The sequence below is a fragment of the Corvus moneduloides genome, chromosome 7 (assembly GCF_009650955.1).
Source record: "Corvus moneduloides isolate bCorMon1 chromosome 7, bCorMon1.pri, whole genome shotgun sequence".
In the NCBI taxonomy this organism is placed as follows: Eukaryota; Metazoa; Chordata; class Aves; order Passeriformes; family Corvidae; genus Corvus; species Corvus moneduloides.
The window spans coordinates 1,510,865-1,536,924 of NC_045482.1; the positions used below are offsets into that span (position 1 = coordinate 1,510,865).

Here is a 26,060-nt window from a genome sequence, read left to right on the forward strand (position 1 = left end):
TCACTTGAGGTGCTGCCACACAGCAAGAGCCGGACCCTCCAAAAGCAGGGAGATCCCTCTTTTTTTGTCAAGAAGGAAGCTTTGTTTTCCTTATTTACTTGAAATTGCTCTTAGAGGAAAGGAGTCATTCCTGAGGGGGGCTTCCTGAGGATGACAGAACAGCTTTGAGAACTGCAGGCTCTGGGCACAAAGCTGCAAAAATGGGAGATGCCGTGGAAGGGGAAGACTCCTGAGGCTCTTTGATCTCCATCCCCCAGTTCTGCTCAGAGCTTCCTTTGATTTCCTTCAGTGCAGCAGGTTAATTTAAGCCCTCCATAGCTTGAGTGTCCGAGCTGAACTCAGCTCAGCGACGACCACATGCACCTAATTCCTCCCGAAGGTGTGAGCTCTCTGTACTTGACAAATATTTGCTGCTTTTTTTCATCCTGGAAGCTGCAATCTCATGCCACCCCTTCTCCCCCGCTCCCAAGTGTTTATTACATCCCCAGACTTGTGCCAAGCTGCAGTTCTGACAGGATTTTAATGTCAGTCCTGTACATCTGTGCCTGACTCCGTCCTTCCGCAGTCGCTGTGCGATTGCAGCATCCCTTTAACTTCGGTCTGAGGCAGAGGAGGAAGATAAAGAACTTGATAGAACATTTATGGTAATAGCTGTAAAGGGAAGCTGGAGAGCAGTGGATTTCACAGCCAGAAAAATCTCAGCTCGGGGAAATGGGTCTGAAATACAAACTACAGATAGTTATAGTCTCTTGCTTCTCCTGTTGAAATAAAAGGATTGCTTTTCTCACCTTTATTTAAAACACACGTGTGGAAGATGAAAGTGTCCAGCTATTTTTTTATTATTCAGTCCACCAGCTACCGACATCTTTGCCTTATTTCATTTCAGCACTAATGGCATAGTGAAAGTTCTGAAACACCCTCTTTGGATTCAGCCTTCCTTGGGTCGCAGCAAAGATTCCTGCTGCAGGCAGAGCTGTTGCTGTTGTTTTCGTCATCAGCGCTTTCTTTCTCCTCTTGAACCTGGTGCTATTAATTGTGTTGCTGCTTCTGCTCTTTAATTGATCCCATTCACCGCTCCCGCTTTTGTAACGTCTGACTTCTTGTCACTTCGGCAAATCAAAAACCCAAATTAATCAATCTCCAGCCACTTGAGAATAAGGCCGTGTTGGGGAGCTGGGCTTGACAAAAAAGTCTAATTTCACTTTGAAAGCCTGTTGGAAAATTTTAACAAGAAGATGCAAGAAAAATGTAAACCAGATCAAGCTCGACTTTGGTCTGCGGAGAATAGCGTCACCTGTTGAGTTTGTTTCAAGTTTTTGTAAATAGGTGATTTGACAAAAATATGAAATAAATCAAAAGACACGAAGATAGAAGGGGTCAGAATATCCTTGGTTCCGCTGCAGATGGTTACACAGGAGAGAGGGTTGTGTGTGTGACAGAGAGAATAGGAGCCGTGGGCCAACGACGAAGCTCCGCTCTTGGACTTTTGTGTCCCAGCCTTTGTGCTGTGCTATTCCCGTACCTCACATGTTGTCTCTTTTCCTGCTTTTTCCACCCCCAGCTCCTTTACCCTGGCCTGGGGTGCTCACAGTGGCTTATTTTCCCTCATTTCCTTGGCCTCCTTGGCTCCTGTGCTGGCATCTCCTGCACCTCTGCTCTGTCGGGTGCCGCAGGTGCTGAAGGAGTCGTATCTCGGACAGGTTTGGTGCAGGGGCTTGGGAATTCGGGATGTGAGGTAGTTGTTTTTCTGTCCTAGGGGCACCAGGAAGCACAGTCTGGGTTTGGATTGAGTTTCAGACAGTTCAGGGTTGGGGGTGTTCACCTGGAGAAGAGAAGGCTCTGGGGACACCTGAAAGCCCCTTCCAGTGCCTAAAGGGGCTCCAAGAGAGCTGGAGAGGGACTGGGGACAAGGGATGGAGGGACAGGACACAGGGAATGGCTTCCCAGTGCCAGGGGGCAGGGATGGATGGGAGATTGGGAAGGAATTGTTCCCTGGGAGGGTGGGCAGGCCCTGGCACAGGGTGCCCAGAGCAGCTGGGGCTGCCCCTGGATCCCTGGCAGTGTCCAAGGCCAGGCTGGACATTGGGGCTTGGAGTAGCCTGGGACAGTGGGAGGTGTCCCTGCCCATGGCAGGGGTGGAACGGGATGATCTGTTGGGTCAGTTCCAATTCTGTGGTTCAGTGATGATTCTGTTAACTTCCTACCCTTTCCAGATCCAGGTGGACCCTCACAAAGTTCTTAGGGGACACAAATGGCATTGTTTCTGAGATCCATTTGATGAGCACAGGCAGCTTCCAAACAACAAAACAATAAAAAGAGATAGGAAGTGGGAACTGGCTGGAAAGTTACCTTGTACAAAACACGTGTAACACTGGGAGAGGATATCAAATTGTGTCAAACAGCAAATAAAGCCCAGTACAACAGCACAGCCCTTGAGACTCTTCTGAGGATTGGTTTTCATTTCATGTTCTGTCTCTTAACTCTGGGTTGTAGTTGTAGACAAAGTGCTTCTCCTGTTCCACCCCTCCTTTCTTCTACCACAGTTTGTTGTGCTTGGAAGGAATTTCTCTCATGACCATAATTGCAAAATGGATCTTGGAGAGAGGCAGACGTGGGACTTCTTTGTGGAGTAAAAGCTGCATCGGCTTTTTTGTTTTGTTTGGTAAATTCTAGCAAACGAGGGTTGGGCTTGCACAAGCAGAAGGATCTGTGTCTTATTCCACGTGTCCTGCACCCGTAGAGAAAAATGACCTTGCGAAGAGCAGAGTGGTGGGGTTTTTATGTCCCATCCCTTCATAACTTGAGGGGTGTTCGGTCACCAAGTGTCACTTGTTGCTTGTGGGCGTGGGCTGAGATACTGCACATACTTGTACAGGGATGGCCACGACCCTGGAAGTGTTCCAGGCCAGGCTAGACAGGGCTTGGAACAACCTGGGATAGTGGAAGGTGTCCCGTGGCAGGAGTTGGGGTTTAAGGTCCCTTCCAAACCAAATGATTCTGCGATGTGGCTGTGTCAGCTCTCCCTTCCAGCTGAAGGAGTTAATAATTGCGGTGGGGAGGGATGGAGGGCAGGGAGGAAAGCTCCTGGCTGCTGGGAGAGGCCATGGGCATCTCTGGCTCACTGCTGTAGGTCACAGGCGTGGGCTGAAAGACGAGGATGCTCCGTTTTGGGGGAGGAGACATTTTTCAGCAGCGTTTTGCTGCACATCACTTGGAAACGGTTGCAAAAATGAGGATGTGCTGGTCAGGACAACCCCAGCTACGTGGCAAGGGGAGAGTTTTGTCCTTAGTGTCATGTAATGGAGCCATGACCATCATCAAGGGAAGCTGTGCCCGTTCAGTCCATCAAGAGCCGCAGAGCTAATGATGGGCTGGGCAGATAATCGGGGGAGAGTTAATTGTAAGGTTCGATATGGCATCTTGTCAGCAGAGATAAGTTGTCACGTTTTCCACTTGAGCTGAAACTAAATGATTGTAAAATAAGTTATGAGTGTCCTTGGGCCTGTCTGCCAGAATGATGGCTAAGAATACATTCCTGGCCCATCAGTCTCAAGCAGCCCGCTTGATATTTATGCGAACTGAATGTTATTTTATTCCCCCTCTAGTCATGCTTGTCAGCTTCCCGAGTGAAAAGTGAAACTGCTGCTTTGACTCATACTTCAAGTATTGAAGCTCGGAGAGGCTGCAGATTGTTATTATTATTACCAGTATTATATATTTTTTCGGGTGTGTGTTGAACATTGATGCCCGATTGGGAAGAACTAATGGCTGACATTGAACGTGCGGGATGGCTGGAAAACAGCCCATCCCAGCCCAGTGGAACGCAGCTTATGAGTTCCAGTGCCTCTGTCAAAGCTGGTTGAGATGGGGAGTAATGAGGCGCTTGCTTTTTTAATTTGCCGTGCCTTTTTCCTTGCCTTTTTTTCCCTCCTTTTTTTTTCCTTTTTTTTTTAATGTATTTAACAGTGCTGGCAGTGGTCGTCTGTTCTCAGGCGTGGTAATTGATACCAAATAAAATGCATTATTTGTATTCAGTCGTGAGGATGAAATTGCATTCAGCGGGCTGAAGCCTGAACTCATTTACAGTTTCCCAAAGCCCGGGCTTTCAGGAGCCCTCTTTTCAATTTGAAGAATACCTTGTCAGGCAAGAGAAGGAGTGGGAAATGGGAGAGCACAGCGTGGAACCCCAGCGCCTTTTGATTGCTCATATTTTAAACCAGGGGAATGTTAAATAACTCCCATCTTCAAAGGGTGGGCTCGGAAACCGGGAATCCGGGGCAGTAACGCACCGACAATATCGGCTCGGCTCCCTTTACGAGGGATCGACGTTGCCTCGCTGGTTGAGGGGGAGGGAAAGCTCCAGGCTTCCACTTCAGAGCAGTTTGACCCAAGGACAGCAGGTTATTACCTGCAAGGGGCTGTGGATGGCGAGGATTTACCACGGGAGGTTAATTCTTCAGCTCTCCCGACGCCAGGCATCAAACCCCGTACGTCCCTCGTTTGTCAGAACTCACGAGCAGGTTTTGTTGGGGGGATTTACAGCCTCCAAATTAGACAGAGCTGCCACCAGTGTGTGGATCTACCCTGATGGTTTTTAACAGGATGTGTTCCGTGGCGTTGCCTCAGGATTGTGTGGTTTCTTCACTGTTTGATGGGCCCAGGGCGTGGTGGTTGATGCTGCAGGTGCATGAGGTGGTGAACACGGATGGGTTCAATTGTTTCTAAAGTGCAAGCTGGGAATGAGTGGGGAAAAGTGGAGCATTTGGAATCACAGAATCCCAGAAAGGTTTGGATTGGAAGGGATGTTAAACATCATCTAGTTCTGACACCTCAGAGGGGGACACCTTCCACTAGCCCAGGTTGCTCCAAGCCCCATCCAGCCTGGCCTTGGGCACTTCCAGGGATCCAGGGACAGCCACGGCTTCTCTGGGCACCCTGGGTTTTTTCCCTTCTTTTTAAGTCTCAACATAGGAAACCTCCAGAATCAAGCTGGATGTCAATATTTGGGACTGGCAGTAACCCCACTGCATCTGTGCTCATGCCTTTGTGTTTCTGGCACCCTCTTCTGCATCTTCTTCCCATGTCATGGATCCAAAGGGATCTGTGTCCCCTTGGCCAAGAGGATTCCCACCAGGATTCTCACCTGGGTTTGCCTTCCTCCTCCCCTTGAGAGACAGCAAACTCAGCCAGGAAAGCCACTTGCACCAGTTACGGGGCAAATCTTTAAAATCTCCTACACTGATACAGAGTAAACACATCCCCATGATTCCCTTTGGGGTTAAATTCTTGGGAACTGGTTTCAAGCTAGTGGATGTAGGGAAAAGAGCAGAAATCCTTAATATAAAGATTAATGTGTGATTTGGTCTCTCTTGCCAGGCAATTAGCTACATAATTTATCCCCCACTAATAACTTAGAGCACAACTGTGCTTAGGGGATAATTAGTAAATAAACTTTATTAGGAAGGAAAAGAAACCAAAATAGGTTGGGTTTTGTCAGATAGGCAGTTCTGTGGGAATTTAACTATGCAAAAAAAATCAAAAGGTGTTTTTAAAATATTTTTGTGATTTTCATATTAGTTAAACTGATACGTGTTCCTGTTACTACACTTAAGCTTTATATTAAGGATTTTTGTTCTGTTCCCCATGTCTGCTATTCTGAAACCAATCACCAAGTATTTAACCCCAAAAGGCAGTCGTGGGAATGTATTTGCTGAATATCTGTCTAGGAGATTTTAAGGATATGGCACATAAGCACAGTCCTGATATTGCACTGAAGTGCAATATGGTATTTAAGTAAGGTGCTGGAAATGGCTTCACTTTCCATAATAGCAAGCACTTTCCTTTTAAAGTGTAGGTTTTATGCTGAATTTTATAATTAAAATCCAAACCAAGCTAGTAATTAAACAAAAATCGTATTACCAACCTTGGGGGGAAAATCCTGGATTAAGGTTACTTGAGTATTTACTCTGTAGAAGGATCCAGTTCTTAAAATTGTTGGAGTTAATAAAGCAGGAAACGGAACAGAGTAACGTGGGATTATTTATTTTCCTTGGCAGCAGGTAGGAAGTGACTCTTTATCACACAATTATCACCTGTACCAGGTGTACATTACCTTATTTTCCCACCTTTGTTGCCATCGCCTCCATCACAGCGTGTGCCTGTCTGATATTAATGACAGCAGAGAACATCCAGAGGATGCAGGGATATCTCTGTTCCATTATCTGTTAAAACATCCCAAGTGTTACACGAGTTGATGTGAGGCGTGGGAAGATCTTTGGAGGAAAGAAGAATTGGAAGCAATAACGTGTTTTCCCATTGGTTTCGTGCATTCCAGCTGGCCTGCTCCTAAAATTGATGCTGAGTCCTGTTACTCTAACAGGATTTACATCAGCACTTCAGCCAAGTTGGGCTTTTTTGGTTCCTTTTTGAGCAAAATAATGGATATTGTTTGGAGCATCTCCCGAATGAGCTCAAGAACGTATCTGCGAGATCGTACAGCCAGGGGTTGTAGCTTGGGTTCCAACCATCACCCATTTCCATCTCGCAGCATTTTTATGTTTCTTCCCTTTTTTTCCCCCCCCCACCCAACTGCAGACACCGGCCTGGGAGATTCGGTGTGTTCCAGCCCCAGTATATCCAGTACCACCAGCCCCAAACTGGACCCCCCTCCTTCCCCCCACGCCAACAGAAAGAAGCACCGCCGGAAGAAAAGCACAAGCAACTTCAAAGCTGATGGGATCTCGGGCACAGCTGAAGGTAGGTTTCAAAAAAATTCAAGCCTGAATTTTGAAAAATGCCATTCCAAAGAGTGTTGTTAGCTCAGTCACAGCCTCGGCTCTGAATGCACGAGGGAAAGGGAATGGTGAGAAATTAAAGACTGAGCTTTTAATGATGGAGCTGAATCGTCTGAGGCATCACGGCGCTGAATTCAGCTGCCTGAAATGTGTTCAGAACCTTTTTTCTTTTTTTTTTTTAAATCAATCAGAATCCCCAAGTTAATGTGGAGCATCATTAGGTGTTGAGGTAAGGAAGAGGCACACTTGGAATGTGAGCAAGGAGGAAAAATTGATGTTCACTCCGTAGCCCCCAGATCACGTCAGAACTTGTGTGGTTTTTTTCAGTATTATTAAATCTTGTGTTATCACATCTCCTTAGGCTCATCCTGAGCTCTAGAATGGCCAGCACTTCTGATGCCTCTTGTTGTTTGAATATTCAGCTGCTCGTGGAAAGCTTGTGTTATTTGAGGATAAAAGGGAAAAGGGGAGAGTTTAAATGTTTGGGTTCTTTTTTTTACGAGCCAGAAAGCAGAAGCCAAAAAGAACTTCTTTTTCTCCCTTAGTTTAGCTTACTATTTCCACACTGCTGTAGCTGTTCAATGCCCTTCTGAAGGGGTAACAATGTGTACAGGAGCCAGATATGATATAAAACATGCTTGCAGCTTTAGAAGAGAAGAAAAGAAACATGCTAGGATTCAACCAAAAGAGCTCCAGAAAAAAAAAAAAGATGAACAAGGGTGGTTGGAAGGCTCAGAAACTGGGGAGTCAACACATAAGGAGAGATGAAAAAGGGAGACAATGGAATAACATTGTGGGAAAAGGGGAGTGTTGAGTAAGAAAGAGATGTGGTTGTAAGCATGGGAGAGTAAAAAACAGCTAATTCTGTTTCAAAGAATGTTGGAACAAGTTCTGAAAAGAGGATGACAATTGCAGACAGCTGAAGAGACATTAAAAATAGATGTGATAATAGTATACAACCGAGAAGGGGCATGTTAACTACTACTTAGTCATCCTTATTTTCCATTTATTTAATTTCTCAATTGCACTTCTATCACATCCGGAATTTATTTCCCCAGCTATCTATACAAATCCTTTTTTAAAAAGCCATCAGCTTTTTTTTCATAACAGCTCCTGTTGTGTTCTCTTTCCAGTCATTTAACTATCTTTGCTGTTAGTTTCCCCCTAGTTTATGGCCCGAAGCCAAATTTTAGTTCAACCTTTCATTTTTAATTTGTCCTTTTTCCTTTTTTTCTTCCTTTTAAAGAAGCCCTTTTACACCACTTATTTTCATACCTCAATGGCAAATTACAGAGGGGATTTTTCAGAGCGTTCACCATTGGCCCAAGAATATTTTGTTGAAGTCACTATGAATCAAGACCAGTTGGATATCGAGAGCCTTTGAAAAATCTCTTTCTGAGCAGTTAATAGGTGTATGTTTTCCTTCTCCTGGGGAGATTATTTTCACAAGGCACTGGAGCTGGAGCCTGTGTGGTCCTGGGCTGCAGGAGGGAGCACTGGGGGGTTTGCAGTTGGGTCTCTTTTCCCTGATGTCCCTGTTCTGATTGCAGAGTCCATCCTTCAGTCGTCCTCTGTTTTGCTCTTCCTCTTCTCCTCGCCTTCCAGCATTGCACTGTGTTACCTGAAATCCTCTTGCAGTAACTCAGCAAAATTGTCCCCTCTCCTAGAAATGGGATCAGTGTGCTCCCAGAAAGGCAAGAAGTTGTTGGCAACTCAGTAACACACAGGGAGCCTTAAAGGGAGTAGAATCATTTGGGATGGAAAAGCCCTCTGAGATCATGGAGTCCAACCATGCCCCCAGCACTGCCAAGGCCACCACTAATCCATGTCCCCAAGTGCCACATCTACACATCTTCTGAATCCTTCCAGGGATGGGGACGCCACCGCTGCCCTGGGCAGCTGGGCCAGGGCTGGACAGCCCTTTCTGTGAAGACGTTTTCCCCAATGTCCAATTTAAACCTCCCCTGGCCCAGCCTGAGGCCGTTCTCTCTCCTCCTGTCCCTGTTCCCTGGGAGCAGAGCCCGATTTCCCCCCCGGCTGCCCCCTCCTGTCAGGGACTTGTGCAGAGCCACAAGGTCCCCCCTGAGCCTCCTTTGCTCCAGGCTGAGCCCCTTTCCAGCTCCCTCAGCCGCTCCTGGGGCTCCAGGAGCCCCAGCTCCAGCCCCAGCTCCCCAGCTCCGTTCCCTCCTCTGGCCACCCTCCAACAGCACCAATGCCTCCTTTTACAGTGTTTGTACCTCTGCATGAGCCCATCCTTTGACCTGCCTCTTCCCACATATCTTCTGGGGTGAGCACTCTGTTCTGTTTGGGACTTGCAGTTGTGTCTTGGGAGGGCCCCAGTGGTCGTTAAACTCTTTAATTTTACAACATCTCTTTTCAAGCGCAGCCCGGTGAAAAGCAGCGGTTTGGCCACAAGGGCAGAATCAGGAGTTTCCACGCAGGGCTCTGGGCATCCCAGAGCTCTGGGCATCCTTCAGCAGACAGCTAATCTGGCTGGTCCTTGAATCCCTAGCAGGGCTGGGAGGGGATGGCTGACAGCGAGGACAGGCAGCCTCGTCTGTCAGCGGGAGCTGAAGGAGAAGGCAATGAGGCGTGCTCCAGCTCCCTGTCCTTTTAGGAGAAGGGCGTCTCACAAAGAGTAATAGTGGTTGTAGATTCCCATTAAGGACGTCCTAGCAAGACTCACAAAGGCTGGGGGGGTTGCTCTTTCCAAATCCTGGCGTGTGGGCCCTTGCAGCCTTTGGATTTTCTGCTACTTGTGTTGGTGCAAGGCACAATCACCGAATCGTTGAGGTTGGAAAAGGCCTCGAAGATCCTCGAGTCCAACCAGGTTCAGGCTGTTCTGGGTACTTTCTCCAAGTAGTTGAATGTCAGAGGAGTTTGGGTTGGATCTCAGGGAAAGGTTCTTCCCCCAGAGGGTGCTGGGCACTGCCCAGGCTCCCCAGGGAATGGGCACGGCCCCGAGGCTGCCAGAGCTCCAGGAGCGTTTGGGCAGCGCTGCCAGGGATGCCCAGGGTGGGATTGGTGGGGTGGCTGTGCAGGGCCAGGGGTTGGATCAGCGATCCTTGTGGGTCCTTTGCAACTCAGGATATTCTGATTCTGTAATTTTCACATCTGTCTTGCACTTCGAAGCCGTTTTCAGTTCCAGTTATTTCCTTGTTCTCCAGCGCTTGGCTACAAATCTGTCCAGTGACCTAAAAGATTTGTCTTCCCCCACCATCACCTAGATTTAAACCCTCAGAGGATTACTGCACTTTTGAAGACCACAAATCCAAATCAGACAGTCAGAGAAGATGTTCTGGGAGATGCAACTTTGATCAAAGTGTTTAAGATGCAGCAGGTGACTTGCTGCAAATGGGCTCCAGAAGCCTGTGGTGACAATTGTGGGAGAACCACATCTTCCTTCCTTCCTTCTGGAAATCCTGAGCTCCACGTGCAAAGGAGGAGGAGGAGGATCCTCCTGCAGTCGCTGTTCAGGCAGGTACAATGGATCAGAGTTAAATGGCGTGGGTAATTCTAGATTTTGTGTCGCCTTCCTTTGGCTCCAGGCACGTTTCAAGTGTCAGCTTTCAAACGGGAATTCTGGGTTCCTTCATTTCCATCTGCACCAAAGCTGAGGTGTTCAATGAGGTTTAAATCTGGTCTTCAGCAAACTCGAGCATTTTCACTGCACTTTGCAGGGCTTTTTTTCCCTCCTTGAACGTGCCTGCTTTGATCATTGACCTCTGCCCAAGTACTCAGATATCACGATGATGGACACTGAGCTCAGGGTGATTCACCAACTCCAAGGACTGATGCTCATCCCTTTTATGCCCTTCCATAAAGGTCATGCTGATTCTTCTCTCTCCACGCTATCTGCACATGCACAGCCCTCTCTTTCTGGGATGGGTCCTTTCATCTCCGTTGGTTGATCTTTCTGCAGCTTTTCTGAGACAACAAAAATACTAAAGCACCTGTGTTGCACTTGGACAGAAATTAAAATTCAATTCCTATTTTGGAAAATCAGATTCTTGTGAATTCTCTTTTTTTTTTTTTCCCCAGAGCAGTGAAACCCAGGGAGAAGTTTTTTAGTTCTCTGTGCAGAACTTGTCACTGAAAAAAATCCCTCGGTGTTTTTGAGGGTAGCAGCAGGAATGCTTACATTAGGCAAGGTGCCAGCAACCAGCAGGTTTTTTCCCACCATGCTGCCTGAAGTTGCTCGGAGCAGGATTAGACAGAGCTGTGTTTCAAAGAGGAATGGCTGCTTGGAGCCTCATCTGTTTGGGTCCCCTTGTGCTGCTGCACTTACAGGAACAGCCAGGGATGATAGGAAGGCTTTTCAGCTGCAAAACAAGCAGGAAAATTAAAAGGCTTTCTTGGAAATGCTCTTCACAGAAAGATCTTTCCCAGTGTTTATTTTTCTTACTCTTGTTGGTTTTAAAGCCTCATGGCTATGCCAGCTTGAGCCTGCCTCCCCTCCGTCCATCACTGGGATTTTAGGAAAGCCCCAGGCTGCCTTTCAGCACTGGGATCATCCCTGCTCTCCAAGTTTTACATTTACAGGAGATCCAGCCAGTGGGGCCAGCACTGCTGTCTGCTATAGGGTCAGCCCAGCCACATGCCAGTGGGATGGGAAAATCCACTCCTTCCCTCAGGGAGACCACGGGATCATGGAATGGTTTGGGTTGGAAGGGACATTAAAGCCCATCCATTCCACCCCTGCCATGGGCAGGGGCACCTTCCACTGTCCCAGGCTGCTCCAAGCCCCAATGTCCAGCCTGGCCTTGGGCACTGCCAGGGATGCAGGGGCAGCCACAGCTTCTCTGGGCACCCTGAGCCAGGGCCTGCCCACCCTCACAGGGAAGAGAATTTATCTCCCTTCTCAGCATCCTGGGGCAAAACCCCCCCAGCTCTGCATTCCGCTGGGAAATGGCGCTTGAGGAGCAGGAAATGTGAGCAGCAACTTGGTAGACTTTTCCAAACTCTCAGAAATCCATGTTCTTCTTCATCATTTGTTTCTAAAGAAGTTTTGAAGGACAAAGGAGGACCTTTTATGTTTCTTCTCAGAACTGCTTTCTTAACACAAAGGTATTTGTTCTCTGCCCCTTGTGCAGTAATTGCTTTTCCTGGTGCTTTGCTGCTCTGTGCAGTCTGGACCCAACTCCAGGTTTACACTTCCTGGCTTTTAGCTAAAGGAGAAACCCCAGTTTACTGAGAAATCCTATTTTTTTTTGGCTTTTCCTGGGGTAAACTGGTAAAGGTATTTAAAAGACTCTTGTTTTTAAAGCACACGTGTTTTGTGTCACTGAGCGTTGAAAATGAGCCCTAGTTAAGTGGGAAATTAAAATAGATTTGTCAGTTTTCTGTGGATGGAAGAAGAAGGTTTAGTGAGGCTTTTCAGTTGTTCTTTCAGCAATAAGCAAAACCATCATTGCTTTCATCTGGTTTCTCCTTGTTGTCCCTTTCAGCCACCCCACAACCAGGAGGACGATGTGAGCTAGGGAAATGCAAGTTCTCTGTAGAACACCTGAAATTTTGCTCTTTTAAATGAATAGCTCAGAAGCAATACAGAGGGTCACTGAAATGCATGGAAACACCTGTGTGCATTTTGCCTGCAGCCTCCCACCCTAAGCTTTCCTGAGCACACTGGTGGTGATCCATTTACCTGCTGGCATCATCCCCTGAAGTGATCTAAACATTCTTGGCTCCACATCGTGGTGTCCTCCACCCAATTTTAACATGCATTTCCTTGGGTGCAGAGTTTAGGAAGTGTGGTGGCCACACCAAACTAATGAAATTCCATTTCTCTAAAATGTCATTTGGGATTTTTGGAAATTAGTGGAAACACCTCAAGGAGCAAAATCAGGAGCAGATTCTTCCTTTGACAGATGGACTTGATATTGTTAATGCTAATATTTATTTGTAATACACTGGATTAAGCACCATGATGAAGGAGGGTATTTTTACCTGCTGCTCTTAGATATAATTTTTTTTTTTTTTTTTTTTTTGGCTTTTTATGGTCTGGAAGAAACCTTCTGACACTGTCAGAGGACAGCATGTTCACAAACCTTTCCAGCACAAAGAGCCACAGCGTTTTTGCTGCCTTTTCTCTGCAAGGAAGATGTGAAATGTAATATCTTGACCTGCAGCTGCAGCAAGGGCAGAACCACTCACCTACTAAGGAGTTTGTAACCTTTGGAATCGAATCCATTGGATGTCGAGGTCCTTGGATGGATTGTGTTGCTTGAAGTAATGACCAGACCTAAGCTGGCACCAAAACTTCTTCAAGTAAAAGCTGTTTGCAGTCCATTAGAGGATAATTAAGTGTACAGCAAACAGGTGTTGCCCATGTAGGAATCCCACAGAAGTTATTGCTGATGATCTTGCCATCCTAATTGTTTTAGCTGATCCCTTTAAATCAGCTCTCAATAATTCCAGCCTGCTGTGTAGTGGTATTGGGGTACAGCAGCAACACAAAGTGTGGAGATAAATCAGAAGGGGAAAACAGTAATTCCTTAGTAATTTCCTACTCTTTTTTTTTTTTCTTTTTTTTTCAGTTATACTCTCCTTACAATGATAAGGGATATCTTAAGCTTTTCCCCTCTAAAAAAATAAATACATAAATATAAAATTCAAAATCCCGAATGCAGACCCAAGTCATACAGAAGAGGAGTATGTTCCCATCCTGTCGGGTACTATTTCTGTGCCTCTTGTGATGGAGGGTTTAGTGAGAGCAGGTTTTGTTTCTATTTCTGCTCTCTTTTAAGTGCCTGAAGTTTTAGAAAGTTCATCGTTTTAAAAAATACTCAGTGCTTAAAGAGAGAGGGATACAAAAGTGGCATTTTGACTACAATGCTGAATGAAGAAACGAAGCATTTATTTGGAACTGGAGGGGTTGGCAGGATGAGCAGATTACTAGGAAGGTTGGGAGGTTTCAAATAGGTTTGTAATTCATTTAGGGCTGCTGCTGAATTCTCTTCGTCTCCAATTTGTTGGCTGTCGTGTCGTTTGTGTGGTCCTCCTGTACACGAAACATTTCAGGAATTGCAGCAAATACCATTTTGCTGAATTTCACTGGACACACAAAACCCAACTTCCTAAACCTGGAGTTTAATGAGTTTGCTTTCAGTGAGATTTTAGGAGTGTGTTCAGTTAAGTATTTGCATCATCATTTTGTAGCTTATCTCGGAAGAGTCGTGAGCCTTTCCTGATCCACTATTCTCTGCTCTAGCTGCCTTTTGGGAAACAATTTATTTAAATACCCCCCAAATAAAGCAGGTCTTAGGGTTTAGTAGGCATTAAAAATGAGCAGAATACATAGCTGTGTTCTTCCTGCCTGCAAGAGAACTTTAAAAAGAAAACCCAGCAGTGTGTGCCCATATTTGTTGTCCATAATGCCAGGTGCTTGTTTGAGCATCTGAGAGTTTATCCCCTATCCCTGTAAGAACACTCCCGGGCTCTAATTCCACTGCTCAGCTGTGACTTCATCCACAAGAAACTCAGTCCTGGCCAAGGGCTGTGCACCCAGGAAGCAGGAGGGCAGAAATTAATAAAACCAGCCCGAATCTTCAGAGCCTGACTTTCAACCGAGGCAGAAAGGTCACTTGTTGGGAATCCTCGAGCCTCGGCTGCCGCAGCCTCCCTGACATGAAAGGGTTGCTGCTGAAAGACACTTATGTTGATGCTGAGGAGTGAAAGACAAGGGAGGTGAAGCTCATCTATTGTTTTAACCTACTTCATTGCAGGCTAAACAAGTTGAAAGGTTCCTGCTTCCCTTCAGAAGCGCCGTCAGCCCGGGGTCGGGAGAGGCGGCCGGTTCCGCCTACCTGGTTGAAAGGAAAAGTGTCGCAGTGGTGGTCAGCAGGAAAAGGGGATTCTGGAAAGGTTGAGGCTTGGGATGAATTGGTGGTGGTTGCACACACTGGCATATCTGGAGAGTGAGAGAAAGACAGCACTTCTCTTTATTTTATTTTCTGCATTTCTCGAAAAATTAGTCCCACTTTGAGCACTGCGACAGCAGAAGGGCTCGCTGTGTATCCAGTGCCACGCTGGGATTTGGCCTGATTTTTTGGGGGGAAGGAAGAAGTTTTAAGTAGCTTTGTAATTGAATGAAGACAAGTGGCACCTTAGCATTTCACTGGCTTTGGGTAATTAGTGTCCTCAGCAGTGTGCTGTGAGCTTGACACAGAGACCTCGGTTCTGAAAACAGCTCCTGATGTCCACGAGGTGATGGTTGCAAGGTAGCAAGAAGTGTTCGTAAGCTGTTACTCCTGCTAGAGAAGTTGGTAGTTCTGGTCCTTAAATAAAAATGTCTATTCTACAAGTGCCTTCTAATTTTTCCAGAGTGTAGGGCAATTGCATTTCATTATGAACCTATATACCTAAATTAAAATATCATAAAATTAGGTGATTATGTATTATAAAGCTGCAGCCAGTGAAAAGGCTAAAATCAGGTAATTGTGCTCAGTATAACTTTGTCCTCCTGTTCACCACGTAACTGACCTCTTGAGGCAAAGTGTCACAAGTTCAATAATCAGGGTATTTTGGTGTAGAGGGAAGATCTGGTTTTTGAAGGATGCCTGTGCACTTGGACTCATCAATCAGCTTGTTGGAACTGAGCTACAGAACTGCAGTGGGAAGCAGCTTCCTTTAAAGAGTGGAAGTCCTAAGTAATTCCCTTCAGAAGCCCTGGTTGTGGAGGTTTGCCATGGATAGCTCAGGCCTGGAATTCAAGGGGGAATGTGTCAGGTGTGATCTACCCAGGGGTTATTAAATGTGATCTTGGCTGATGAGGACTCGTAATCAAGAGGTACACACAGAGCAGAATGTAGAAATAACAACTTGGTAATTCCTTTTTAGTTGTAAACCCCTACATTTTCGTCAATGATGGATTTAATAACAACCTGTAGATGAAGAAATACTTGTGCCCCTTATTGTTTTGATTCTTTGTCACGGTGTTTGTGACATCTTTTAAAAAACACGTCCAAAACTGAGGAGAGTGGAGATATACATGAGCAATATTACTAAATATATGGCTGAAAATGCATATATTGGCTGCAGACTGAAAGAGTGAGTTTAGGTCAGATGTTGGGATGGAATTCTTCCCTGTGAGGGTGGGCAGGCCCTGGCACAGGGTGCCCAGAGCAGCTGGGGCTGCCCCTGGATCCCTGGCAGTGCCCAAGGCCAGGCTGGACATTGGGGCTTGGAGCAGCCTGGGACAGTGGGAGGTGTCCCTGCCCATGGCGGGGGGTGGGATGGGATGGGCTTTAAGTTCCCTTCCAACCCACGCCATTCTGGGATCCTGTGGAAATTGAGTCTTTTCATGCAATGATGATGTTCAAAGGGTGGGTTTGAGGAGGAGTCTCCCAGTGGAAGGTGTTTGAAAGGGAGCTAATCCGAGAGGATGGGGTTCTCCTTGGGGAAATCCAGGTGGGGAATGCTGTGGTACAGGGTTTAATCTGCTCTAGTGGAGGTTCTGGAGCTGATGGGAGGTGCTGGGCCTGGAGGAGGTGATGGAGGTGCTGTAGGTGGGAGTTGCTGGAGATGTGGGCAAGGTGGACTTCCCTTCCCCTTAAGCAGTTGTGCCACCACTGGAGCCTTCTCCAGCTGAAAACCACAACTGGAGCCATTCCAGGTCCCGTGCTCTGTGCTGTTGATGTCATCCCTGTGACAGTACTGCAGAGCCCTTTTTATTTCCAGCTCCTGGCCAGTCAGTCGCTCCAAACCCATCTTGTTTTGTCAAGTTTTAAACCTTAAATCAGCCGAAGTCCCCGCTGCACATCCACGTGCCCTGTGTGAGGTTTCAGCGCTGAGCTTGCTGTTATGTTTATTTTATACCCTGTGCTTTAATCTCCTGTTTTCTGTCCCTCCACCTTTCTCTTTACAGACCAGTTACTTGTGATAGATGTTATGCATCGTATGTGGTGTGCAACTCCAGGAAGCAGTAGGTAAAAAGGGAAACTTGAACAGGCCTCATCATTGACATTTTCCACCAATTCCCCCCCGACTCTGAAAAAGAAAAAAAAAAAAAATTTAATAAAGGTTTCTTTTGTGAGCGTGAGCTGGAGAAAATTGGCCATTTGTCTGTGAGGTAATAGGCTTTGGGATAATATGAAAATCTATCAAATGATTAAATTCAATGACATTAAATCACAATTCATGAAAGGAGAACACTGCACAGTTTAATTCTATTTAATTTTTGAGGGGGGAAAAAAAAAGCCCTTTAAAAAAAAAAAAAATTTTTTGTTTGAGTTTCTCTTAAGCTGATTTCTCTGTGCTCTTTCTTAAAAGTGCCTTTCTAGTTGCCACACAGTGATGTGATCATTATCTGTCACCTCGTCGCCTTGCTGCCTCAACACGCAGTAAAATACAAAAAAAAAAAAAAAAAAAAAAGAGGGAGAGAGGGGGGGTGGGGGGAAAAAAAAAAAAAAAAAAAAAAGGAAGACCAGAGGAGCTTGTGAAGTATGACTTCCTATCCCAAGACTCATTGCCTGCGATTCGTAGCGCTTGACAGTAATGATCTTATTACAGTACTCTGGACCTTGAAGAGATTTCATGAGGAGAGCGGGAGGACGAGGCTCCGTGTAATCAAGTGGCGCTGAATATTCCACGCGGTTTTGATCACACACTGATTGGGCACAGTTTTAGCCCATCTTCCAGTCAATTATGCATGGCCCCTCGTGCTCCTGTGATAGTCAGAAACATTGATGGCTGTTGTCTGGGGGGGTGGGGGGTGTGTGGGGGTAGGGGCTGGCAGCCAGCCAGGGGTTTGAAGTGCAGTCATTCCGGGAGAAGTGCTTTTTAGTTGGAATTGATTACCTTTCTTTAGGTTTTTGCTTAATGGCAAAACTGTATTGGAGAGGGCTTCAGGTGAAAAATGGCCGTATTAGCCATTTAGAGTAGCTGAACTCCTAGTCAATTTTTAGCTTTCCCCTGTTTCCATCTAATTTATATTTAATGATGTACCGTTTGATAATATTTAAGATATTTCATTTCCAGTTGCTGCTGAGCACACATGTTGAGCTCATGTTAAATGACAGCAGATCAGCATTCAGGTTTTAGGAATTAATCCAGTTTCACCTCCAGGCTGCCAGAGCATGTCTATTTTGGCACCTGTGCCAGGAAACATCGGGTTTGTCTGCGAGAGGCACGAGGCTGACGTTCCCAAGCAGAGCCAGGGCTGTTTTTAGCCCGTAATGAGGATAAATCCATGTGCTTTAAAAGAGGCAAAGGGTTGGTAGCTGGGTCCTTCATTTAGATTGTCGTGTCTCAGAGGCTGATTAGGCTGCTGTTTATTTCTCCCCTATAAAAACGTCACATCTTCCTTCATCCAGACCCCTTCAAATGAAAATACAATCATTAAAGCCGTGCCTATCGAACTCCAGGCGCCAGAGAAGGAAATACTTAATTGTAGGTAATGCTTCTTGTTCAGTGCCACCACTCTGGTTTCTCACATTTGAATATCCTGCAATTCCTAATTTTGCAGTCCTGCAGGCTCCCAGGCTTTCCTGAAGGTGTTTCTGCCACTAAATGCCTCCCTCATGGTACTGCCCCTCTTCTACTGCTTCCTCTTTATTTGGATTGTGGGTGTTTTTTTCCCTAAAACTGAGCCCAAATTGACCAGTCCCACCCCTAAAAAAGCAGCTTTAAGGGTTTTTTTTTAATTTTTTGTCTTCTTTAAGTCAGTCCTCACCTTCCACATAGGAGCTAGACCAGAATTCAGAGAAAAAAAATGTCATCCTGGTGGGTTTTTGCTCTTCGAAACAGAGCTGTTGGGTTTTCTTCCAATGAATTGGGGTTCAGCTGTTGTTTGACATTCCAGATCCTAGTTTTGGGGAGGTGTTGTATCTATTTTGTAGTAACATTATACTACTTCCAGGCAGCCCACAAGAGCTACGAGGATCTTTTTTTGCTTTCCTTTGGAAGAGAAACTCCTGTGGGTCTGTGTGTGCTGAGCTGTGTGTGCTCATCCCTGTGCCGGCAGCCAGGATTGCTGGGTGCTCCTCAACCTTTGCCCACCCTGAGAGGGAAAGGTTTGAGTCTGGAGCCTCTTGGTGCATCTTTGGGAGCTTTTGAATCAAGCCTTTGGTGCCCAAGTCATAATAAACCTGAAGGGCAGCTCTAACTTTTCCATATTGGTCTCCATCAGGGAGGAAAGGTGAAGTTTTAAAGGGGAGAAATTCTCCCTCACTGGTTCTGTTGACTTTCTTCGAGTGTGGACTCTGTTGTTTGAGCCTGCTGCCTGTGGGAATACGTGCTTTTCCCAAAGGATTCCTCACCTGAGGGCTGGGAAGGGGCAGTCACGGAACAGATTCCGTAGTAACACCCCTGTTTAAAGCTCTGTGTGTGCGGGGACATGGCGAGCTCCGTGAGGCTCTGTGAATCACAGCAGAGCTCCCACTGGAGTGGGATGCCGGCATGTGGGAAACATCTGTGGGCTTTTTAAAAAACCAATGGTTTTTAGAGTCTGATTGTCACCTCTGGGGTCTGATTGTCTCCTGGGAGGCTGCAGGGTGCAGGGTTCATCCGAGGAGAGGTGCTGTGGCCTTGCTGGCCCCGCGTCCTCCTGGGGCCGTCCAGGCCGGCGCGGCATTGACGTGACTTTGGCTCCCGTCCCCGCTGCTCTCACTCCATCTCTGTAATGCAGGGAGGACGAGCTGCACTCTCTGGTGATGGATGACAAAGCGAGGCTGGAGTGTTTCTGCCTCTGCTTCATTTGACGAGGAATTGGCAGCTCCAAGACTGTTTCAGCTCCCTCTTATTTCTGCTTCCCCCGGCTCTTCCCTTTGGCACTTTGGTGGCTGCGTGCACAGTGTGCAGTGGTCCTGCAAGCTTTTTGAGGGAAAAATATCTTTCAAAAAAGGATATTTTACTATTTAAATTCCTCATTTGAAAATTGTTAGTGGTGGTGGCAGGTTTGTGATGATCATAAACACAGGGGCTTTGCAGCCAAGGCGATGCTTTTGTAGTGGCAAACAAAACACCAAAGGGATCCAGCCCTGTTTCCAGACAACTTGAAAGCTTTAACCAACATATTTATACATAAAAGTGCAGTTCATGGTTTACTTAACCTTAAAATTGGAAGCAATATTATTACTTTGGGCTCAGCATCAGCATTGTCACACACATAATCACTTTTTGGTTGGGTGGCCACCATTCAGAGCATGGCTTTGAATGGTCAGTCAGAAATCACTGCTTGCTTTTTTTTATTGTAAATAAACACAATTTTGTGGTGAGATCTGGTGTTTATCACACAGGAATGACCCAGCAATCTGAGTCTGCAAATGTGGATGTAGGGAAGGAAGTCTGGTAATACTTACCCAGTGACTAATGTACATTTTCATCCTAAAACTAAGCTCTCATCCATGGTAATAGTTCCCATTCGGAGATCTCTAAAATATCACCGAGGATTCCTGAAAAATTATTTTCAGAAAGTCCCCACTTGCCAGGCAACATACCTGAGTTTCACAGAATACTTAAGAGGCCTCGGTGTTTAATTAAATTACAACAAACCTAATTGTAATAAATCATAGATTAATATGTGCTTAATGTTTTTAATAATAAGGTAAAATGTAAGTTAACGCTCGCCAGATTACCTAAGACTCTGGTGTGAGGATCCATAGTGATTATAAGGAGAATGTGAAAATTGATTAATTTTTAGTGATTTGTCAACTGCAATCTTTATCTCCCAGTCTCTCTGTGTACAATTAGACTCCAGTTTGTCCAGGCAAACTCATTAATAATTAGGTCACCGCTGCTTATGGTTAAACTTTGGATCCCAGGTGTGAAGTGAGAAGCTGAGCTTTGGTCTGTTAGTTCCCCATGGAGGAATGGGATGTACTGGAATGATGGGGAGGTTTTCCTGTGTGGAAGAGGAAATTGGACTTTGACTCATGGTGTGATCTTAGATTTTCTTTTCTCTTTTCTTTTCTTTCCTTTTCTTTTTTCTTTTTTCTTTTTTCTTTTTTCTCTTTTCTTTTCTTTTCTTTTCTTTCCTTTTCTTTTCTTTTCTTTTCTTTTCTTTTTTCTTTTTTCTTTTTTCTTTTCTGTTTTAATGACGGACTAACAGAGCAGGTTTACGTAAAATCCCAGAGTCACAGAACATCAGGATCTGCTTCTACAAAATTCCATATACACAAGGTTTTAAGTGCAGTGATGTCATTTTTTACCAACTAAGGAGGACAAAATAAGCCCAGAGCTGTTATGATATGAAAAAATAACTGTGGAGGAGGCTGGAAATAGGTCTTTGCTTTTCTCTTGAGCATATTGATGATTACCTGCTGCCTTTAGTAATAAAAATATCAATAGAGCTCATCATTCTTCCTTTGAGTTGTGGATATTATTGAAAAGCTATTCCCAGGGGAACAGCTGACAGCACTTAGGAAATACTTGTAAATAATCCATTAATAATGAACTCCTGAATCGTGAATAATCTATCCATAATGAACCTTGCTGCTTCCCCACGTGCCTCTTTTCTTTTTTTTTTTTTTTTTTTTCGGCCAGGAATATTTCTTTCAGTCTTTTTATTTCCTCCACAGCCTCTGAGTGGAGGAGATGTTCCTGTTACATATCATCAGGCCCCATAATTTGTCATAATGCTACTCAATGGCTCATCTAAAAAATGTGCAGGGACGCTGTCAGGGTTGTTAGGCACAAAGTTTAACCTGCAACACTTGTGAGAAAAAAAAAAGAAGAAAAGATTGACATAAACTGTCCCCCAGAGCCAGACTGAAACCCAAAATGGTTTTCTGAGCAGCAAAGGAGCCAGCACGTTGAATCTCTTTGAGTCTCTGCTTGTCAGAATTGTGCTGGGCTTTGGTCCTGCTTGGAGGAGGATGTTGAATATACAAGAAACATTCAGAGGATTCTTGCTCGTTCCAGTTATCCTTCTGGAGAGAAGTAGATCACGGAGACCCTGTGAAATACAAAGGGTTTTTGTCATTTCAAGGCAATGCCACATTCGTACATGTAGGAATTGTCACCTCCTAGCTCTTAGTCCCTACTGGGTGCTCATTTTTTTCTGGGTCTGTCCTAACACATCAACTCCAGTTTGATGGACTCTACAGTTTGATGGACAAATTCAAAATGAATTTTTTTTTTATCATCTCCTTTTTTTTCCCTCCTAAAAAGCTTTGTGGAAAGAGGTGATGGGGATTTTTATCTGCAAGTAAAAGGTACTGCCAGACACCTCCATAATGGTAATTTTAGTCAGAAGTCCAGCCACTTTTGCAAGGGGGTGGGAGGGATGGACTAGGCTGAAATGAGAACTGTGAGAATGCTGAGAGATGAAGTAGAAGAAATTCCCTCCAAGTGCCTGTTTCTATCCCAGCTGTACATCTCTGGGGACAGGTTCCTTGATTTCCCCTCCATTTTTTGGGTGAATCTGCTTCCCTGTGCTGCACCAATCAGTAAGGTGAGGTTCTCCTCTTTACCACTTACAGGAACCTGAGAGCATGACTCCATTACTCATCATTTCTTAGCACGTTTTTTAGCTTATTCCCATTCCAAGCAGGAAAAGCTGACTGTATTTGGCACAGCATTTTTAAGGGGTTTGTATCCTCTCCGTGACATTACAGCTCACCTGAGGATAAAGTTCTGTTGCTCTGGGGGAGCCCAGGAGTGCAGTGTCTGGCTGGTAGCTCTGATTTCCTCACAAGCTTTTGATTGCACCTTGTTCTGCCTGTTTTTTCATGCTTAGTTTCTTTACCAAACCTGTTTGTTCTTGCCCACCAAGCAAGTCCAGGCACACCCATTAAAGGAGATAATCTGTACCAACCTTTTTTTTCATTTGATTGCACAGTGTTTTGGCAGTAGTTTTGTGTTGGTGTGTTGTGGGGGTTTTTTGCCATTTCTGTACCTGTGAGTTCGCTCCACGTGGAAAGGTCATATAATTTTGAAGGGATTTTGTAGCAGTGGGAATGTTGCAGAGAATTGGAAAAATCAAAAAAGGGTATTATGCTTGTAGCTGAAAAGAGGGAAGAGATCTTGAAGAATCTGTGTATTATTTACCATCATGTGGATCCAGTGTGAAATCCCAGGAAGGCTGATATGTGATATGGTTAGAAAGTGATTTCCATTGGCAAAGGAGCAGAGTTGTCCAAGTCTCTCACAGGAGATTGTCAGGGGATAAAAAGCTGAGCAATTTTTAATGCCACATTATCACAAGTATCTTTCAAGAGCAAATACACTGAGTTAGACCTGAGACCACAAAAAGAAGTTGTGAGGGGGGATTTTTTTCCTTGCTTCCCATGATATCAGTCATCTTCATACTCCATCTGCATTTCTCCTGCTACTGGGAGTGCAGCCTGTAGGATTTTTACCACTCCAAAGATCTTTTAGGCCTTCTGAAGAAAATTCTTCTTGCTGCTTCTGCTTTGTCAGGTCCTCCTATCCTTCTCTCCTCTGAATGTTCTCCTGTGTGCAAACTGAGCTCTTTCTGTGGCCAACCCAGAGATTCATCTGCTGGGGCTTTGTGTTCTCTATTCAGGTTTAGATCAGATATTGGGAAGAAATCCTTCCCTGGGAGGGTGGGCAGGCCCTGGCACAGGGTGCCCAGAGGAGCTGTGGCTGCCCCTGGATCCCTGGCAGCGTCCAAGGCCAGGCTGGACATTGGGGCTTGGAGCAACCTGGGCTAGTGGAAGGTGTCCCTGCCCATGGCAGGGGCTGGCATGATATTTACAGAAGTGAAAATGATTTTTTTGAATAAGAAAAATGGCAGATTTTGGGTGTAAAGGTAACACAAGAGAATAATGCAGACTCGTGGAAGCTCAGCAGTCCGAGGGGTTTGCTGCTTTTAAAAGACTGGCTTGATAAAATGGGTTTGACTTCTGCAGGGAGCAGGATGCTGCTGGTACAACTAATGGGATAAAGCTGCTGTTGATGTGCTGCTTGTAAATTTAACACTCCGTTCATTTCTCAAGGGGGGGAAATCCTGGCTCATCCTGCCTCAGAAGCAGCCCTGTCCCTCTCTCCCAGCTGAGGGGAAGCTGGGATTTGCAGTGCACAGTGATATTACACTGCAACATAGCAGTCTGACAGCTGTGGATGATGCTGCAGTTCAGCTTTGGCCATCAGGAAAAATCCATAAAGGGTCTGGAGCTTTCTGAAATCATTGATGCCTCACGGGTATTGGTGATTTCATCTCCACGCTGGAGGAGCGGGGCCGGTCTCCCAAGCTGCGCCTTCCCACTTTTATCAGGATACTCCTCTTCCTAGCCATGCTCTCCCTGCCCCCCACCACCACCAAAAAATAAAATCCATGGGGCAAATTGATTTGGGGCTCAGCCTTGATGAAATGCCAGCATTCAGCCCCTCACACCGCTGTGGCTGCGTTGTTAGCGGGGCCTGATTATTTGGATGCTCCGGCAGGAGCTGCCACATCCGAGTTGGAGGTGTGTGGAGATTAACTGGTGCCTGTCCAACCATTTGTCATACAAATAACAGTGCCAGTAGAGTGAAATACTATAAATCATTTTTTTCCAGGATTGAAACCTTTTATCAGTTGTGTCACTTCCATTATTCAATAAGCGATTAGTAGCAGGCGTTGTGGTTGAGCCAGTTAGTAGTTAACAACTGGGGGCTGTGGCTTGTAAGGGAGCCTGTGACACCAGCAGCTGATGTAAATTCAGGATTTAGTATTTATCTTCACAGGCCAGATGCAGTTGTTACTCAGGCTTTTGCTGGAAGGTGAAAGGCAGCACGACTTTGGTGCGAGTCTCTTAATTCATGGCTTGGTCCCTCAGCCACGTGGTGTTTGTGTGGGCCCTGCCTAAAACACACCACGTTCAAAATATGCAAGTAGCAAATCTCTTTTGCAAATCCCATCCTCGTTTTCCTGCCTTCATTCCAGAGCTAACCACAGCAGCTCCCCAGGGATTTCCAGCAACCGCAGCTTTTGGAAAAAAAAAGTCAAATTACAAAAGTTGAATTACTGGGATGACAACCTTCATGTAAGAGCAGCCACAACCCTGAGATGGTTGGATCTGTGCAAAGATCTGGCCAGATGTTGGGTAATAGCAAATCACAAGCATCTTCAACTTAATGATTTTTACATTTTTCACTGGTACTGTGCAAATTAACATCAAATCTGAGGAGCCCCACCCAACACAGCCATAGGTGATAGCAGCTTCCTGCGTGTGAAGCCCTTGGAAATGCAGTCTGCGGAGAGGAGACAAAATGTTGAATCTGAATTGGAAAGAATTTTTCTGTTCCCACTGGATGTCTTGGTACTTAATTTCTCCCAGGGAAGAGAGCTGGGATAAGAATCCCTCCCCAAAGAGATTGAGACCTGTGCAGTAACCACTGCTTGAGCAATGAGTTCGGGAAGATAAGTTGGCAAGTTTGTAAACTCCTTGTGAAAATTCCGTGCTGCTTTGTCCCATTGCTGGCTTTGAGGTGGCTGTTTAATTGTGCAGGCCCTGAGGAGTTCTAGAATGCAAATTAATAGATTTATCCTAAAATGGTTTGGCTTGGAAGGGACCTTAAAGCCCATCCAGTGCCACCCCCTGCCATGGGCAGGGACACCTTCCACTGTCCCAGGCTGCTCCAAGCCCCAATGTCCAGCCTGGCCTTGGACACTTCCAGGGATCCAGGGGCAGCCCCAGCTGCTCTGGGCACCCTGAGCCAGGGCCTCCCCACCCTCCCAGGGAACAATTCCTTCCCAAAATCCCAGTTTCCATCTGGCAGTTTCAAACCATTCCGTGTGTCCTGTGCTAGTTCCTGCTAGCACAGCTACGTGCAGGTGTTGTGGGTGCACTCCTGGGTGGGAACTTCTACCAAACTCAGAGTTCCAGTGAATCCTCCATGCTCAGGTTGTCCTTGTCCTGTAGGACCCAACATCTGCAGGTCTGTGTTTTCCAGTTTAGCCAAGGGAAGGAACTGGCAGCCTCCTTCTCTGTCAGTGCAGGATGATGCTGAAGCTCAGGCAAAAAGATGGTCATAAAGGTCTTTTCCAGCCTAAATAATTTTGTGGTGACCTTCCTGTCTTAGCATGAGCATTCAGGTTTGTAGAGAAATAATCATCACAGGTGGCTGAGTACTTTGTAGGGAAAGGCCTTGACACAATAAATCTCTCCAACCAGAATTTTTCCAGTGAGGAATCCCTACTCTTAACATGGGAAGTTGCACCACAAGCAGAGCAATATGCAGCACTATTAACACCTGACACTGGCAGGTTGGCTCCTGCTTATTTTCACAAGTGATGAAAATTCACAAAGAATTCATGTTTATGTACATATGTGTATATTTATATATACACACATATGGGGTTTGTATGTTGTTGTGTGCCTC

General features: G+C 45.7%; 2 protein-coding genes across 18 annotated transcripts in view; one reads left to right on the top strand and one right to left on the bottom strand.

Moving 5' to 3' along the window:
- LOC116446882 overlaps nucleotides 1-26,060 on the bottom strand; it is a 781,927-nt gene that overhangs the window by 356,561 nt on the left and 399,306 nt on the right. The window lies entirely within an intron of this gene.
- The window catches only part of AGAP1 (ArfGAP with GTPase domain, ankyrin repeat and PH domain 1), a 315,634-nt gene that overhangs the window by 225,165 nt on the left and 64,409 nt on the right, over nucleotides 1-26,060 (top strand). For 13 of the 17 annotated variants that reach the window (XM_032115303.1, XM_032115304.1, XM_032115305.1 and 10 more), the window contains one exon: nucleotides 6,595-6,756. The exons of the other annotated variants lie outside the window; for them this stretch is intronic. In XM_032115303.1, coding sequence (XP_031971194.1) covers nucleotides 6,595-6,756 — 162 coding nt within the window. The remainder of the gene's footprint in view (nucleotides 1-6,594; nucleotides 6,757-26,060) is intronic. 17 annotated transcript variants of the gene reach the window in all.